The following is an 18,252-nucleotide window of genomic DNA, read 5'->3' on the forward strand; positions in this document are numbered from 1 at the left end:
TGACAGCTGGCAAACAAACAGTCCATATCTCTAAAGCAGGGGGGTCAAACTCATTTGAGTTCAGGGGTCACAACCGCCCAATTTGATCTGAAGTGGGCCGGACCAGTGAAGTCACAGCATAACCACAAATAACGACAACCTAGAATTTTTCTTCTTTTTGTTTTAGTGCAAACAAGTACATTCTGATTACTACTCATCTCAACTCAAGCCTCATATCCGGGGTCGGGGCGCAGGGGCAGCAGCTTTAGCAGTGGACCCCAAACTTCCCTTTCCCGGGCCACATTAACCAGCTCTACCTGGGGGATCCTGAGGCGTTCCCAGGCCAGTGTGGAGATCTAATCTCTCCACCTGGTCCTGGGTCTTCCCCGAGGCCTCCTCCCAGCTGGACGTGCCTGGAACACCTCCCTAGGGAGGCGCCCAGGGTTCATCCTTACCAGATGATCCTGAACCACCTCAACTGGCTCCTTTCAACGCAAAGGAGCAGCGGCTCTACTCCGAGTTCCTCACGGATGCTGAACTTCTCCGATTTCTTGGTCCAAACGTTCTTTCAATCAAAACTCTTCTTTCTTCAGTGAGGCACTTTTTAATTAAATAGGAACACGGTAAAATGACAATTACGTTGTTGTTTTTTAACTCAGATCTGTTTGAGCGACGCACTGGAACAAAGCACTGCAGCGTTGTAGAAATACGAGGCTTGGTCCCGAAAATCGTATTTTGAAAGAGGCGTTACGTCGCGACACAACAGCCGAATAATGGATGAAGGAGTTTGGCCGTGTCATCCATCACCAAACTGGAAAAGGTAACAGTGAGGAGGACACACGTCTATGCAACGATCAAATACCAATTTTATTTTCCCCCCCAAACATAAAAAATGTTATTTTCCCGCTATAACTGACAATAAAAGGAAGTTAAATGCCAGATCAGGGTACTACAATGTCAGTAAACAGCTGTTAAAAGTATATATATAATATAATAATGCATAGGTAGTATCAGCCAAAGTTATGTACTGTAACTGGGTCAAAGTAGAATCTGTTTGTCTGTCACGTTATTCAACCTCTGGGGGAATAACATACAGACACAGGCATGTCACCACCACGGCATGTGTGAAATCCACGACACACTAACACAAAAGGAACTTGAACACACCTTGAGTAAACTGCAACGTCTTTGTTTCCATATAAGTTGATATAATAACTATCTTCACCTGAAATCAATGCACAACCTGCAGACAGACGGCTGGAAAAACCTGCTCCACCACTTGGCTCTTTGCCTGTTGGGGCTTAAATACTGCTTTGCAAACAGTCTACATACTGTCTGGGAGATAATAATGATAAAATAAAAGGTCTACATCATTAAAAGTCACCTGAGCACAGTGGGAAAGTGACTTGACACATTGGGACAAGTTCACTGTCCGGTCTGCAGATGATCTACAAGAAGCCCTGGTTCATCTGCACCAGACTCCATTATAAAATCAGTCAATTTCATATATAAGTAAATATACAAACACACAGCAGTAAAACATGATATATGAGCTTTCAGAAATGGCTGACACACACAATTCGGCTCAGTCCATTTTGGTAGTTCATGATAGTGGGAATAAGACATTAATAATGGAAAATGACATGGAAAATACAGTGAATGGAGGGTCTGACCTGTGCAGAACTGAAGAAATGCTCCTACAGATGTATAGGAAGTGTCTAAATATAGTTATGAAGCCAATATGCACATTTTCTAACCAGTAAAGAATAATATACAACTTCACTGTCTGATCTACAAGAAGCCCTGGTTCATCTCCGCCAAACTCCATTATAAAATCAGTCAATTTAAGGTTGCATCATGTATAAGTAAAGATACAAACATACAATAGTATAACATGATATATGAGCTTATAGATCTGGATGAGACTCTCAATTCGGCTTAGTTAATGTTCGTATTAATAAGATGTTAATAATAGAAAATTAAGGGGAAAATGCAGTGAATGGAGGGTCTGACCTGTGCAGAAGTGAAGGAAATGCTCCTACAGATTTATAAAGAGTGTGTTATTACATTGTAATGGAGCCGATATGCACATTTTCACACCAGCAAATTATAAATTAATGTATTTTTTAAATGACGTGTCGGGACTAGTCTAGCAGAGAGCCCGTGTTGCTTGGTTTCCAGCTCCGGTTCTTCTCTAATGACCAAAAACTCGACGGTTGGTGAGTTTTTAAACACGTAAAAACATTAAATGAACATGTGAATTAACGCATATTTACCATGTTACCCCCGCTGGTGTGGGGAGAGTATCCCTACTCCTCCTGGTAAACTTTTCTCCACAGCAGCAGCAGCACAACAACGAGCTCCGGACATAATCTCGGGACTCAAACTGGATGTGCCCGTTTTTGATGTCCGTTAAAGTTGTCCGTTGTCCGTTAACGTCGTCGGCGGTGCAACAAACGTGTCATCACGGCTCCCACACCTCCACCACCGCCGCCACCGCTGCTGGAAAACCCGACCGAGCGACCGAGCGACCGACCGACAGACGGCGGCACCGGTGTGATTCGTCCCCCCGGGGCAGCGCAGCTCTACCGCGGTAAAAATCCGTCTGAACCCCGGAGAGCCAGGGAAGCACAGTGTGTGGCTAGGCCCCGCCCACCGCTCCACACAGAGGGCGGGGCTGCGCAGGAAACCGAGCACGCCCCTGAACATGAATTCATTCATAATCCGCAGAGCAGCAGCTGCTTATTCAAAATAAACAAAACAAACACGTTTTTATTACCGTGGAAGTCAAAGTATGCAGCCAGATATGTGTGTGCACAAGTTTGCTGGATAAATATTGTCTATAATAACTATAATAATAATAATTATTATTATTAAAGGTGGCAGAACGGTGCTTTGGTGGTTAGCACTGTCACCTCACAGCGAGAGGGTTCAAATCCCGGCTGTGGGCCCTTCTGTGTGGAGTTTGCATGTTCTCTGCGTGGGTTTTCTCCGGGTTCTCCGGCTTCCAAAGACTCCCACAGTCCAAAGACATGCAGGTGTTAGGTTGACTCTAAATTGCCCGTAGATGTGAATGAGTCTGAATAGTTGTCTGTCCCTGCTTGATTCTATGTGGCCTGTGATAGACTGGCGTCCTGTCCAGGGTGTACCCCGCCTCACACCCAATGTCAGCGGGGATGAGCCGTAAATAGGTTTAATGATGCTGTGAAAACAGCCTGTTTAACATGGGGGTCAATGAGAAACTGCTCTATTATGAAACCTGCCCCTAGTGGACACTTGGAGAACTGTAGTTTTTGGCACTTCCTGTTTGGATCAACCAGAAAGTGGCTGTGATGGGGGGTTGCAATTAGGTGACAGAAACAAGGAATCATTTTGAGTTTTAGAGCTAGCTAATCGATTACACATCACTCAAAGAAAGACTTCCAGTTGAAGACTGGCTAACCTTAAATACTGTTGTAAAATTAATTGATTGGTCCAAATTAGTCATTACCCTGTATGATTTATCACTTGACATGGCTCAGGCTGATCGCTGACACACTCAGGTACGAACCTGGCAACCCGACTGCTGGAATAATTTTTTGTTGTTGCGACTACGATCTTGAGACACTAGATGGCGCTGCTCTGCTCATTCTCCATATTCAACCTTTAAAGATAGTGCGACTTGTTGCTGCTCATGGGGGAATTGTTGGGTTTCTGTAAACCATGAATAAATCATAGAGTGGTCTAAACCTACTCTATAAGCGAAGTGTCTTGAGAAAACTATTGGGATGATTCTGAACGGAATAATCCGAAATCAGGAAAACAGAAAATTTCAAGTACTTCAAAAGTAAATGATTAAACAACACACTGCGAGTTATGTGATGCTTTATCCTGGTCAAGGATGATCGTTAAACCATTCATCCTCCATTTTCCCCATTACTTTCTTTTACAGCCCACGTTTACAGCTGATTAAACACGAGGCCGCCCCGATAATTAGATGGCTGAAATAGATACAGGCCTACCTGAAGCAAAAGGATGAATTACCCCAGAAAGGTCCCAGAGAATGATTCATGAATGATTTAAAGGCGCATCAGCTCGACTCCGGCTCTACTAATAAAGAAACCGATTAGTACGGTCAGTGGCTCTGTCATGTGATACCGACCTGCTCATAGTTTACTGTCCAGGCTCTCATGAAGTATTCATCCACACGACTCCACTCATACACCTGCCATCACTGACATACCCGCAGACTATTACCCTCCTGTCATCCTTTATCACTTCCTCCCCTCTCTTGCGCACATCGACCCGAAGTGAGTGAGTCAGCCATCTTTTAATCATTGGGACAAGTACGTGTGTTGACAGGTTGGACACTCTGAGGTCAGGTGAATCAGCCTTCGGGGCAGACAACAGCACCTGGCACTGAGGCTCTGAGCTGAAAGTTGAATTTGATCCGGACTGATTCAATCATATCATTTCCACGAGTGCGTGCGTGCGTATTTAGAAAGATCATTGCATAGCTCTGGGGTAGATCCACAGCAAATCTTTCTGCTAGGATCAATCCTAATAACCTAACACACTTCCAGTCCATTTCCCCCAGGTATTGATTCATTATATCCGTGCTTATGAGCATGTGTGTGTGTGTGTGGGTGTGAAAGAGAGGTAGCAGGCAGAGAGTTAAATGAGACATTTAATTAGGTTCAGATTGGTGCTCTCTTTGTACTTTAGTATTGATTTCATCCAGAGAGGGCGCTGGCTGCGGCCTCACGGAAAAACAACTTTGGCCTCATGTAAATGCCAGTAAGTGCAGATCTCTGATGGGTATTGCAGCGCTGGACGACACTTAAGCTCTATTTAGACGGGATGAGTTTGATGTCGGGATGTGGGGTAAAATTACCCAGAGTCTCCCCAGATGAATTTCGTTCCGCCTTGGTTCATTCATCCATCTGGGATCGCTCGACTGGGAAGTGATTTCAGGAGGCTGTGCCAATCATATCCTTGCATATGATTGGATAAACCACTTGTCCATAATCTTTATTGACGTGCGTCTTCAACCGCACACATCAAAACCAACCTGTGACGCTGATGAGAGCGACGCAGGGAAAAGCCGAACAGAACAGCCGATATGGTTTCCATCAACAAAAGCCTTCAGAGCCGTTCTCTGGTTCTTTTAAAGAAGAGAGATTCTCTAGATTGAGCAACACCTGCTTCCTCGATGCGAGCCGGCATTGTTGTCTGAATCACAACAGTCGCTTCTCAGCTACGTCAAATCTATAAAAAACCCGCCCGGCGGTTCTGATTGGCTCGACCACCTGAAATCCCCTTCTTATGGAGCGATCCCAGATGGTTGAGTGGAGCTAGGCGAAGTCAAGGCGGAACGAAAGTCATCTGGCGGTAGTCAGGTTAGGGTAAAATTGTTTTACCCCAGGACGTCTGTAATGTAAACGGCCAATTCACTCGGGATTAAGAAACCCCTGTATTCTACCAAAGATAAGAATGGTTACATGATTTACGTACAGTCACCTTCCTGTCGCCATGAGCGTGCTACGTAGCTTCCTGATATCACAAAACTAACTTAACAAGAAACTAAAAGACGCAATTGATCATTTTATAAAAGTGATGAGTGCTTCTTCAAGTGCCTCCATGCTCAAAAATATGTGGAAACGACGTATTAACAGGATATGACAGAATATTAACATGTTTTACAGAGGGTCGTGTATGCTTGTTGTTTTAAAGGCCTGTCCAGGGACGGGCATTAGAAGTTAGCAGTAGCTATAAACGCTGTGATACATTGCATGAAAATAAATAATAATTCTCTAGGTAAACCGTATCAGTCCCTATCAAATAAACATCAAAATGAAAAAATGGATCGAATGCATGTATCGTATGACTGGAGAAGCTTCGGTACAGCATGGTACTGGGTTACTTCAGTCAATACCTTAAAGGTAGAGACTCAGTAGATGCTTTGACTTGAGCACACACACACATACACACACACCCTCTGACATGAAAGCAGTAGCGATTCTTCATCCAGTGCAATAGAGCTCAAAATCCAATTATCTGACAAAAAAGAGCTGCTGTACAGCGCCGTTGAACCTCAGTGTATTAACCTCAGAATTCATGATCACGAGATAATGTAAAGATCCACGTGTGCGTCACGGAGTGAAGCGCCTGCGTGCATAAATCCACTCTGTTAATCACAAGACGCTATTGTTCCCTTTCCCCAGCAGCGATGTTTGTGTTCTTTATGGACATCCTGCGGCGCTTCCTGTCTCCATCTCAGCCGTGACATCAGGCTGACCTCCGTAACACCAGAGCCTTCCAGAGCGCTGATACTGGTCAGGAGCGTTAAGGCGAGGCCCTGGATTGTTTGGGAGAGGACGCGGATCAGGACGTTCCTGTGAGGCTCTGGAATGTTTGATGGAGAACATGACGGAGGGATCCTGAAATGATTAGGTGAGGAATGTTCCCGTGGGATTTGTGCATGAAATAAGAGATGTGTTTGAAACCGTCCCTCATTCACTCACTCTCTATCCCCTATATAGTGTTTATTAGATAGTGCACTATATAGGGAATGACCAAACAAGATTTCAGACACTACACTGGAATGTTCTAACAAATCGTTGCGTCAGTAGATGCGACGGATATGTTTGACGGAAGCGAACAGAGCTGTAAACCCGTTTTACACTTTGTTTATAATACAAACCTGCACTCGGTAAAAGGTTGTATTGATGTTACATGTTAAATTTTCAATGTTAAAACCATAGATTGTATAAAAAATGGACGTAGCCTCTCCATCGAGGTCCATTCTCTCAACTTGATCCAATCGTGCTCTCCCACGGGAGTCGCCATCTTGTCGGACATTGACTCCTCCTCATTTCCTCTGACCAAAAAAGGGCATGTATGTGATGTTGTGGGGAGGGGCATACGTCCATCTGGCTGACGTTTACGTCCGAGGAGAAGTGAGGGTCAGAGGCTAGCTGTCACTCAAGAGGCCACACCCCTAATTATTCATAAACTTTAACCTCCAATAAAATAAAAACTAGCCTGGTACAAAAAAATTCACCCCCCTCAGTGTTGTCATGGAGATATGACCTAAACATACACACTAGAATGTGTTTTTTGTCCTTAAACAGGTTTAATGATGCTGTGAAAACGGCCTGTTTAACATGGGGGTCAATGAGAAACTGCTCTGTTATGAAACCTGCCCCTAGTGGACACTCGGAGAACTGCAGTTTTTGGCACTTCCTGATTGGATCAACTAGGAAGTCGTGTAGTAGGGGCTTGGTTGTTCCCAAATAAATCGTTGAAATTTTGATGGTGAAAGTGTGGTTTGTTAACAATGGTTGTGTCCCCCGATCGCAAGCTGTAATACTGTAGTCCATGGTGAAACTTGCAAGGAACTAGTCGTGAGTAACGGTTGTCTCCAACTGCAATTAGCTCTCTAATAACTAGCTACCTTTTTTCCCAGTAAAACACGACTGCATTGCATTGTGGTATACGGGAGTACAATCGTATGTACGCTCAAATTAGCTGTGCATTGTGGGTATTTTAATTTGGACTATATAGTGAATGGAATTAACCACGGAGAATTCGAACACCACTACAAAATGGCGTACACACGATATAGTGCACTACTTCTGTGATAGGGAACGATTTTGAACACAGCTCTTCTGTGTTACGGATTCCTCCTGGATTGTTTAATTTAGGGGGGTTCAGGATGTTCTGGTGGGATTCTTGAATGTTTAGATTACTGGGTTACAGGTCAAGGCAGACGGCGTCCTCCATAGAGCCGGTCTGTTCAACGTTTCTGTCTGTTTAAAGGAAGGTTTTCGTCGCCACTACGCGCAAGATTACTGGATGAATATATAAAGATAGATATGGCAACTTGCTGCTGCTCATGGAGGAATTATTGCGTCTCGGTGAATCATAAATAAGTCAAAGACTGAGGTCTAGACCAACTCTATATGTAAAGTGTCCTGAGATAACTTTTGTTAAGATTTGACACTGTAAAGAAAGATCAGGATGTTCTCATGAGGGAACATAGACCGGTTTCTTCTTAGAGCCCCACTCACCAATACTGATATATTAACAATGGATCCCATTACTCTACGTAACGCTAAAGGGGTCGCTGCTACTGACGAACCCACAGAGAATTATCACCTGACTGCAGTCGCCCTTAGCTCTACGGATCCTTTTACCGTCTTTCAGCACAGTCACTGTTTTGATTAAACTCTAAACTCTCACATCAGCCACGTTTCAGCGGCAGCAGGCAGCTGTTTTTAGAAAAAGCTCTTAGGAACCAACTATACGTGTTACGGCCCGTTGCCAGGGAAAATGACAAAGTAAAAAAAAGGAAAAACTGCACGAGCGCGACACGTTAGCATTCGTTCAGTGTATTCTCTGGAATGCGACGCAATAACCTCACATCCACCTCGCAGGTTTCCAAGTGTTGGCTCAGTTTTATGGCGCACACTGAGGCTTTACTTGTTTTGTTGTTGTACTGGACTTCATTATGTTGTGTTTCTGATATTTACGTTTGCCTGATTTACAGATGGCAACACGGTGGTGTGGTGGTTAGCACTGTCGCCTTCCTGGTTCGAATCCTGGCTGGGGCCCTTCTGTGCGGAGTTTGCATGTTCTCCCCGTGTCTGTGTGGGTTTTCTCCGGGTTCTCCGGTTTCCTCCCACAGTCCAAAGACGTGCAGGTGTTCGGTTCATTGATGACTCTAAAATTGCCCGTAGGTGTGAATGGTTGTCTGTCTCTGTTTGACTCTATGTGTCCTGTGATAGACAGGACGTGATAAACTGGCGTCCTGTCCAGGTTGTACCCCGCCTCACGCCCAGTGTCAGCTGGAATCAGCTCCAGCCCCCAACGACCCCGACAGGGACAAACGCTTGAAGATGAAGATGAATGAATGGAGGACAAATGCCAGTAAACCTGACATCAACTCAAACTCGAGTTCCCATACCTCCCTGACAGCCAACGTCACCCAATATGTGTGAGAAAAGACACTGACGGACGAAAAGAGAAAGTGAGACGAGAAACTGAGAGCTAATTGACAACAGCTGTGCTAATCCGGCCCGGTTTATGCTGTGTCTCTTGAGTCAGACAGGAAGGGAAACTCTCCAGAGCACTGCAGACTGTGCGTTCGGACGTCTCTCTGCGAGATGAGACGTCTCTTTGCTTCCTCATTTCCCTTTTTTGAGGCCTGTGAGACAGCACTGCTGCTCGGAGACGGACGGAGGTACGCGCTCGGATTTCAAGGATGTAATACAGACCGTCAAATAAACCGACGTTGTGGAAATGAAATTACACGTTCTCGTCTTCCTTTCTTTTTTATCCATTACATAGACAAGCGTACAGCACAATGAAATGATACTGTACCAGGGGAAAAGACTTTATGTGGAGAGAATTACATTAAGTTATTTCACAGATACGACTCCTGCCTAATGTCTACCTGATACCACTGTTCGCAGAGACGCTTTGATTCAACTCAATTCAATTTTATTCATAGTGGCAAATCATAACAAAAGTTATCTTATGACACTTTACAGAGTAGGTAAAGACCACACTCTATGACTTATTTATGATTTACACAGACCCAACAATTCCCCCGTAGAGTACGGTGGCGTTGAAAACCTTCACTATAACAGACAGGGACGTCAGACAGACCCAGCTCTGTGGAGGACGGACATCTGTCTGCACCGGAGAGAGGAAGAGAAGGAGAGAGAGAGAGAGAAAAGACGGACAGATGGACGGAGAGAGACAAAGACAGAGTAACAAGTTTCGATGTGAGCGGTTGAAGACGCACGTCAATAAAGATGATGGACAAGTGGTTTATCCAATCATATGCAAGGATTTTTTTGAGGCCTCTTGCAATCACTTCCCAGTCGAGCGATCCCGGAACGAAATTCATCTGGGGAGAGTCCGGGTAATTTTACCCCACGTCCCAACATCAATCTAATCCCGTCTAAATAGAGCTTAAGTGTCGTCCAGCGCTGCAATACCCATCAGAGATCTGCACTTACAGGCATTTACATGAGGCCAAAGTTGTTTTTCCGTGAGCCTTAGGGCGCACTCACACTGTCCTTCCGCACCGCGACCCGGGCTTTAGGGTACATGTCCCCCCTCCCTCTCCCCCCGCGCCCCAGGCCCGTTTGTACTCACACTACCTGGGCCTCGGCCAATGCTTCTTGCTGTCCATACGCCATCACGCCGTTACACGTCACACGCATTGATCGCGTGTGTGTGGCTTTGTTTCCAAATCTTTCCATAGACATCGGAGACCTTTTTGTGCGTCTTGTCGACTGTTTTTGAATCTTTTCATCGACCAAATCTGCAGTAGACACTCCACCTCCGCATCACACCAACGTGAACCTTTCACCGCCATTGTTGTTGTTGTTAAATGTCCGCGCATGGTCCGTCCTTCTATTTACTATGTCCCAACAGGCGCACATAACGCTACTGCCATAGGGCTCGTGCTCGTGCTCGTACACGTGCACACGCTCTTGCTCGTACATGTGCAAACGGCTCTGCTAAAGCCCACCTCTTTCACCTCTGTCGGCTTTAATGCGCAGAACGGGTGCACTCACACTGCTTAAAGGTACTAGGCTTTAGCTGAAAAACCGGTTTTGGCCCGGGACAGAACGACAGTGTGAGTGCACCCCTAGAGTAATGTGAATATGACTTATATGTTATGGCAGTTAATACAGCAGATGTGTTAACTGTGTTATAACTCGGCTGTCGTCTGTTGGGAATACGTCTACGTCCAGATGAGCACAGAGGCAAAAAGCAGCGACCGCACTGCAGCGCAACAAACACAATCAATTGAACAGGAGGGAGACGCCTTAAGATTGAGGTTATGATGTATTTTTTATCTTTTTGTTACATAACCCCCGTCCAGAAAATACATCCCTTTCTTTCATGAAACAAACTAATCGTTGTGTGGAACATTAAGTCCACTTAGTCCGGTAATTTCACTCTCTCTTTATTAAAGCTGTCGACCTCCCGCTCATTGCTTCTGTGCCAGAAACGACCTTTTCTTCCACAATGTGTCTCCTCTTCCTTCCCTGTCTGCTTCTCACCGCGACGGCTTTCATCTCTCAACCACAACCGTCCTTTCATTTCTTCCCCTAATTGCTTGGAGCTCTCTAACTTTAAAGCGCTGCGGCCGGGCTTCAATCAAATCATCCGTGTCACTCTGAAAAATGATGTAATCCCTCCGGCTCTGTCTGCCAACAGATGATGGATTAGCCAGCGAGGCTAGTTTCACCTACATAAATGTTCTTTTCACCTTGTGTTATTGATGCCCATAAGCCCCATTAGGCTCAGTAGTGGACGTGTAATGATCCTTACTGGCGTACAAACATGTTGCAACAGAGTGAGGGAGAGAGCGAGAGGGATTGCCGATGCTGTGGCTACTGTTTGGCGACGGGGACAATGACTCATCAGCCTGAGCGTTCACATTTCTATCATCGGGCAGAGAATCTGACACACTCCAGAGTCAGGATCACACTTGATATGAAGCCAAATGAAATGTGGACTTAAACATCCCACAGTGTAAAAAGTGAGGTTTTCATATTGTTTTTGGTTATAAAGCAGGTGGAGGTGGTATTTACATACTGTGAAAGTATTAAAATCAGTCCACAGAGAAATGTGTCTTTGAAGCTCAGTTCAGACCAAAGATTTGCGATGAGATGAACTGGAACTTGTTCAGGCTTTTATTCAGGTTGTTTCAGGCTTTTCTTTCGTAGCTAGATTTGATTTGTACCATCATAAAATATAAATGAGGACAGAGAGAGTGAGATACTTCCTTCAGCTGCATTTCTAGTTGTGATGAAACTGCAAAAATACATTTTTTCCCCCTGATTCACTGCTTTGTTCTCATTTAACAGCGCTCCCTCCCTTCATTTACTCTCTAGCTCTTCTCTCTTTGTCCCTTTTTCTTTCCCCTATCTCATTGAGCCTCAGTCCAAAACGGCCATTTTGACCAGCTTTTAACTAACTTGACCAGCGGACTTTACTACGAGCTAGCTGACTGTTGAAAGTAGTAACTTGTCCTACGTTTTAAAAGCAGCTGCTGGAGATTTGACGAGCTGAGTCGGAGGCAACAACATCGGCCGGTTTGAGTCGAGATGAGACGTGTCAGTTCACACCGCTGCAATCTTCTTAAACAGCTTTGTCTCATCAGGGAGTCTTTGGTCTGAACGGTGTCTTTGAATGAGAAGTCAGGACTTCTGTATGGTTGTGATGTCACAACTACACTATATATAGGTAGAAAGTGCTGAGACACAGAAAAGCACTGATGTGGAAGACCCAGAAATGCTGACCAATCAGAGCAGACTGGGCTTTTTCAGAAGGGTGAATACAGGTATATTCAGACGGACAGGATGATGTTCGTTCAACATTAAAGCATGTAAACATTTTCTAGTAGAAGAATAAACCTGAGGATGAGAATAACATTGGACCTTTGAGTTCTTCCCAAGTGCTCAGTTACATCTAGTTAGGCTACACTTCACTGTACTTTACGGTAACTAACTTACTTCAGTAAGAAAGGCTGCTACACTTTTAAGGAAATGCTGCTACATTTTTAACACTGTTGTCACTTATCGCTACTTCTCACTTCTTTAGTTTGTACTTGTTTTATTTTAACATGCTGCTAAACTGCACGCTGCGTATTGTTGTATATTGTATAAACCTACGTTTAACCACAATGTCTGTTGCACTCTGTCACACTTAGTTATTGTTTGTTGCTTTATTTTGATTTGATTGATGTTTTTATGCTTATTGTCACTCTGACCCTTTCTCAGCTTTGTATTGAAACTGTTGCACAATCATTTCCCTCAGGATAAATAAAGCTTCTTGAATCTTGGATCTTGAATCTTTCATATAAGTAATTTTTAACACATCAGTGGCTTTGTTATCACTTTTTAAGTTTAACTTGAGCAAACAGTTGCATATTTAGACATCTAGCACATTAAAGGAACATTAGCATTAATTTAGATCTTGTTTGTGGCCACTGAATGAATGTAATCTCTCTTTTTAGGTCTGTTTTTGGAAACATATCTGTCTTTTTAGAGGCCAAATGGCCACTTACAGACAAATCACCCACGAAAAAGTCTGTTTTATTCCATCTGCCACCATTGTTTTCTGTGCGTTACCTGGATAAATGTTAAATGAGAGTGACTGTGAACCTAAATTTCACCCTGTGACAATTAAGTATGATTCTGATTCTGACTTTTTTTTTACAAGGTAGTCGATTTGTTTGCCATTTGCTTCTGAGCTTAACTGAACCAATGAAGAGCAATCGGCTCCGGTGAGCTCCTTTGATTTGCTTTTACATCAACTCTATTCTCGCTCTACCTCAAAAAGCAACTCTCTCTTTCAAACAAATAAACAGAAGAAGCTTCCCTCCACCTCCTCCTCCTCCTCCTCCTCCTCGAGCTCCTTTCAGCCTCTATAATAGCATTTCTTTAGGGAGGGATGAGGTTCCCTGCTTTCCAGCCGTGTCTTTTGTCCGAGCATAGCATGGGGAACTAAATCAATGGGGCACTTGAATGGGCATGCTGGGAAGGGAAAACAAGGGGTTGGCAGTTTTTAATACACTCTGGCGGTAAATTTAGGATGACTGGAGATGAAGCTCTGCGGCAGATAGATGCAGTACTGTCAAGTTTAATCACACGTCCACTATTTCATACATAAATGAAACAGATGGTCTTCCGGAGAGGCACGCAGAGACAGGGGGATTGTTGCCCAGAGATGAAAGGACGCCGGGTTATAAATCACAGTTTCCCCTCCAAACTTCACCAGAACTGTACTCTTCCTGCACAATAAAGGAAAAACCATGCATCTACTCAATGTAACGCAAATCTCCTACAATATCAGATACATCGAGTGTTACCAGATATCGCCCAGGCTTTAGCAACCTGTTAGAAACGTACACATGGGGGGCACTTTACAGGCTGATTGCAATGTTTTTCTCAATATACTTTAAATGGTACAGGGTGCAACATAAACTTTTTTCTCCGCCGTCTAAATGGCGTGAAAATACACTGTACCAGCCACTTCAGCCCGTTCTCATTCTCAGGTTTCCTTACCCATAAGAGAAGCCGTTCCCACTCAATGACGCATACAGCTTATTAATGAAACACTGGTATTAATATACATCGGTAGGTTATTTTGATCTTCTTCACTTTTCTTTTATTTACTAAATCATGTCTTGTGATAATGGAATAAAATAAAGTTTTCTTGCCGCCATTTTCTTAAAAAAACAACAAAAAACCCCCCAGAAAAACCCAGAAAAACCTGAACTTCTTTGTCTCATCTCATCTTCAACCGCTCATCCCAAGTCGGAGTCAAAACTTCCCTTTCCCGGGCCACATTAACCAGCTCTAACTGGGGGATCCTGAGGCGTTCCCAGGCCAGTGTGGAGATCTAATCTCTCCACCTGGTCCTGGGTCTTCCCCGAGGCCTCCTCCCAGCTGGACGTGCCTGGAACACCTCCCTACGGAGGCGCCCAGGGTTCATCCGTACCAGATGATCCTGAACCACCTCAACTGGCTCCTTTCAACGCAAAGGAGCAGCGGCTCTACTCCGAGTTCCTCACGGATGCTGAACTTCTCCCCCTCTCTCTAAGGGAGACTCCAGCCCCCCTCCTGAGGAAACACATTTCAGACGCTTGTACCCGCGACCTGGTTCTTTGGGTCCTGACCCAGCTTTCATAACCACAGGTGAGGGTAGGAACCAAGATTGACCGGTAGATCGAGAGCTTTGCCTTCCGGCTCAGCTCGGTGCGGTAGAGCGACTTAAACAAAAAAGCCTTGCCTTAATGAAATAATATATAGATATATTTCCTGATTTAGATCAGCAGCTATCTGATCAAAGAATGATGCTAAAATCTGACCAAGAATTTTGAAACCAACCAAAACTCTTGCTGCAGAGGGAAAGACTGCTTTAAAACATAATCAGACCTTCAAGACCTGGAAATGAAAGAAAATACAACTGTTCACTGAATAAATGAAATCCAATTAAGTCTTAACAAATGGAGGTCTGGGGGGGTCCTCACCTCGCTGGTTTGCTCTCCGCCTTTGGTCGCAAAAACACCCGATTCAACACAGTTACGTGAGTTCATGCTGACACTCATTATTTTCACACAGTTTGTGGCCCTTTCTTGTAAAGTAAAATTATAATTTCTTTTGTTAACCTGCTGTTTTCAGTCAGAAGCAGTTTTCTGGCGGTTTCCTTGTCACTTTGTTCTTGATGCATGAGCAGCCTTGGACTGCATTTGCTCCCACACACACACTGTGACTGACTGTACAAAACACTGTACGTGTGGTTTATATATGCAACTACAACAGCAAGGCTACAGTTTCTGATACATGCGTGTGCGTTTTGCACAGAAGGATAAAAACAAGTTGAGAGGATGATGCCAACAGTGTTTTTTTAAGTATTCCCACACTTCAAAATGCAGAGTCTGCACAGTGAGGATCCAGTGTTTTCTGACTCATCTCATCTCTCATCATCTCATCTCATCTTCAGCCTCTTATCCGGGGTCGGGTCTCTGGGGCAGCAGCTTTAGCAGGGGACCCCAAACTTCCCTTTCCCGGGCCACATTAACCACCTCTAACTGGGGGATCCTGAGGCGTTCCCAGGCCAGTGTGGAGATCTAATCTCTCCACCTGGTCCTGGGTCTTCCCCGAGGCCTCCTCCCAGCTGGACGTGCCTGGAACACCTCCCTAGGGAGGCGCCCAGGGGGCATCCTTACTAGATGCCCGAACCACCTCAACTGGCTCCTTTCAACGCAGCAGCTCTTAGCGTTTTCTGACTCGTGCTGAGCTACAAACTCAGGATATCTGCCACATAAATATTCCCAATTCTGTCAGTTGTGTCAAGATAATCACGTGCATTCACAATGAACTCAATGTAGTTACAAGATGGCAAAAATATCTGTGACGTAATACACATTTCAGAAACATTAACACCCAATAATGTGCAGTGAAAAATCCATGGTACTCAAAAGAAGCCCAGAGAGTGCAGACCTCCGCTGCTCGACCCTGCAGCCGCAGAGTTCGTCCCACTGCCCGCACTGCCACAAGAGCTTAAATCAGCTAAATATCTTTTTAATAAAGGTGTAAAGGGGGTATTGTGTCTGTCACTCATGTTGTCAGCCTGCAGAGTTACAGATTTTGAGCTGCGGACTGCAAAGACAGCAGAGTCAGTGCATTCAAAGTGAGGTAAAGAGCGTCCTCTGGACAATATAACCCATGACCGAACATAATTGCATCATGTTGATATAATGCTCTAAAATGGATTACAATCATATTTACCATAACCACAGGCAGCAAGTTAGCAAGCAAGCTAATGTTAGCCAGCTTCTTGTTTCTTGCTACGCTTCATAGTTCTGGTGTTGCTTTCTTCGTAACGTTAGCTGATAAGGTTATTTGCGAACGGCGAGCTACTCAGATCTACGGTGGCTCACGGCACTGCACCTTAAGAAAACACAAGCAAATGAAGAAAATATCTATTTGACAACACATGCGCAGCATTTAGAAAACACACTGCAAATAGACCGACCAACACAACACATTTAGGGCGCACTCACACTGTCCATCCGTACCGTGCCAAAACAGGTTTCACAGGTAAAGTCTGGTTCCTTTGACCAGTGTGAGTGCAACTGAACCGCGCCTAGCGTCCCATTTGGGAGAGGTAGGCTTTTGTAAAGCACGTTTGCACATGTACGAGCACGAGCGTGCGCACGTGTACGAGCACGAGGCCTACGGCGGTTCTGACGTCATTTCCTGTGCGCCTGTTGGGACATAGAAAAAAGAAGGAGGGACCATGCGCGGACATTTCAAACATGGCGGTGAAAGGTTCACGTTGGTGTGATGCGGAGGTGGAGTGTTTACTGCAGATTTGGTCGATGAAAAGATTCAAAAACAGTCGACAAGACGCACAAAAACTCTGAGGTCTACGGAAAGATTTGTAAAGAAAGCGACGCATCGCGATGACGTCATCAATGCGTGTGACGTGTTACGGCGTGATGACGTATAGGCAGCAAGAAGCATTCTCAGAGGCCCAGGTAGTGTGAGTACAAACGGGCCTGGAGGGGGGGACAAGGACCCTAAAGTACGGGGCACGGGACGGACTGACAGTGGGAGTGCGCCCTTAGAAAATACACTGCGAATAGAACACAACACAACAGACGTATTTCCAGAGGACACTTTAAAGTAATGCACACGTCTGTTACTTTATTCCCACCCGTGTTTCGCCCGGTGCTGCCCTCCACATACTTCTGTTATACAAACGTAATAATTTATGATTCCATCGTGCTTTCGTGCTCGGGCTGTCGGCTCATCAGAGGGGTCATAAACAAGTCCTGAACAAATCACAGTGGTCTTGACCTACTCTGTAAGCGTCCCGAGATAGCCTTTGTCATTATTTGACATTATAAATACAATAAAACTGAATCTCTGACGTGTTCTAGCGATCGACACTGTAACATGAGCTGATCCGACCACCGCTTTCATTAAAGGACAGCACCAGAGGCCGTTTGAAACCAATATCTGAGGGGTCACACTTTCAAAGCATACGGGGGGGGGGGGTCGGACAGCAGCCACGCTTTCATGTGTCATCCCCCGCTCGACGCCCACGTCACTGCCCACCCCCTTTTGCACCACCAGACTGTGACATTTCAGCTCCCCTTTTGTCTTCCTTCGAGTGGTTTGAGACCTTTTTGGAGAATTAATTTATCTTTCCAGAGTAAAAAGCCGCTGTGATGTGTAGGCGTAGAGAGAGAGGGAGAGTTAAAAGAGCTGAAAGATACAGAGGGGTGACATTAAAGCACAAGATCAGAGGCCGAGAAAAGGTTGACAACATCACCGCCATTAATCCGTCATCAAATAACACTAAAGTTAGTCAGACCCGGGCAGGTATGAGGACTCAGATGCGAGGTGAACGGGTTACGCTGGCTTTTATTCTGAAACCAAACTTGAGCTGCACTGAGCTCGTAAAAAAACACAAAACAAAGTCACTCCGAACAGGAGGCAAACAAAGAAACTATGAAATAAGCTTCTCCTAAAAATCAAGGCTGACAAAAATGCGTTCAGAATCAAAATCACTCTTCTTCAGAGGAGAAGCCGAAAAACAGAAAACAAGAGCGTGACGATACTCGAGAGACTCAAAGGCTGGGACAAGGCTGTGGATCGGGGCTGGACGTTTTCGACATGACGGACGAAATACTCTGGCAACGAGACAGGGGGAGACACGGACTATATACACGTGAGGGGGGGGGAAACA

At 44.9% G+C, this 18,252-nt stretch overlaps 1 protein-coding gene across 2 annotated transcripts in view; it reads right to left on the reverse strand.

Moving 5' to 3' along the window:
- The window catches only part of tmcc3 (transmembrane and coiled-coil domain family 3), a 56,879-nt gene that overhangs the window by 32,117 nt on the left and 6,510 nt on the right, over positions 1-18,252 (reverse strand). The window contains exon 1 of one of the 2 annotated variants that reach the window (XM_083935347.1): positions 2,256-2,547. The exons of the other annotated variant lie outside the window; for it this stretch is intronic. Coding sequence (XP_083791473.1) covers positions 2,256-2,258 — 3 coding nt within the window. The 5' untranslated portion in view covers positions 2,259-2,547. Of the gene's footprint in view, positions 1-2,255; positions 2,548-18,252 lie in introns of those variants that run through there. 2 annotated transcript variants of the gene reach the window in all.

This window comes from Echiichthys vipera (assembly GCF_963691815.1).
Source record: "Echiichthys vipera genome assembly, chromosome: 20".
NCBI classification, from domain to species: domain Eukaryota; kingdom Metazoa; phylum Chordata; class Actinopteri; order Perciformes; family Trachinidae; genus Echiichthys; species Echiichthys vipera.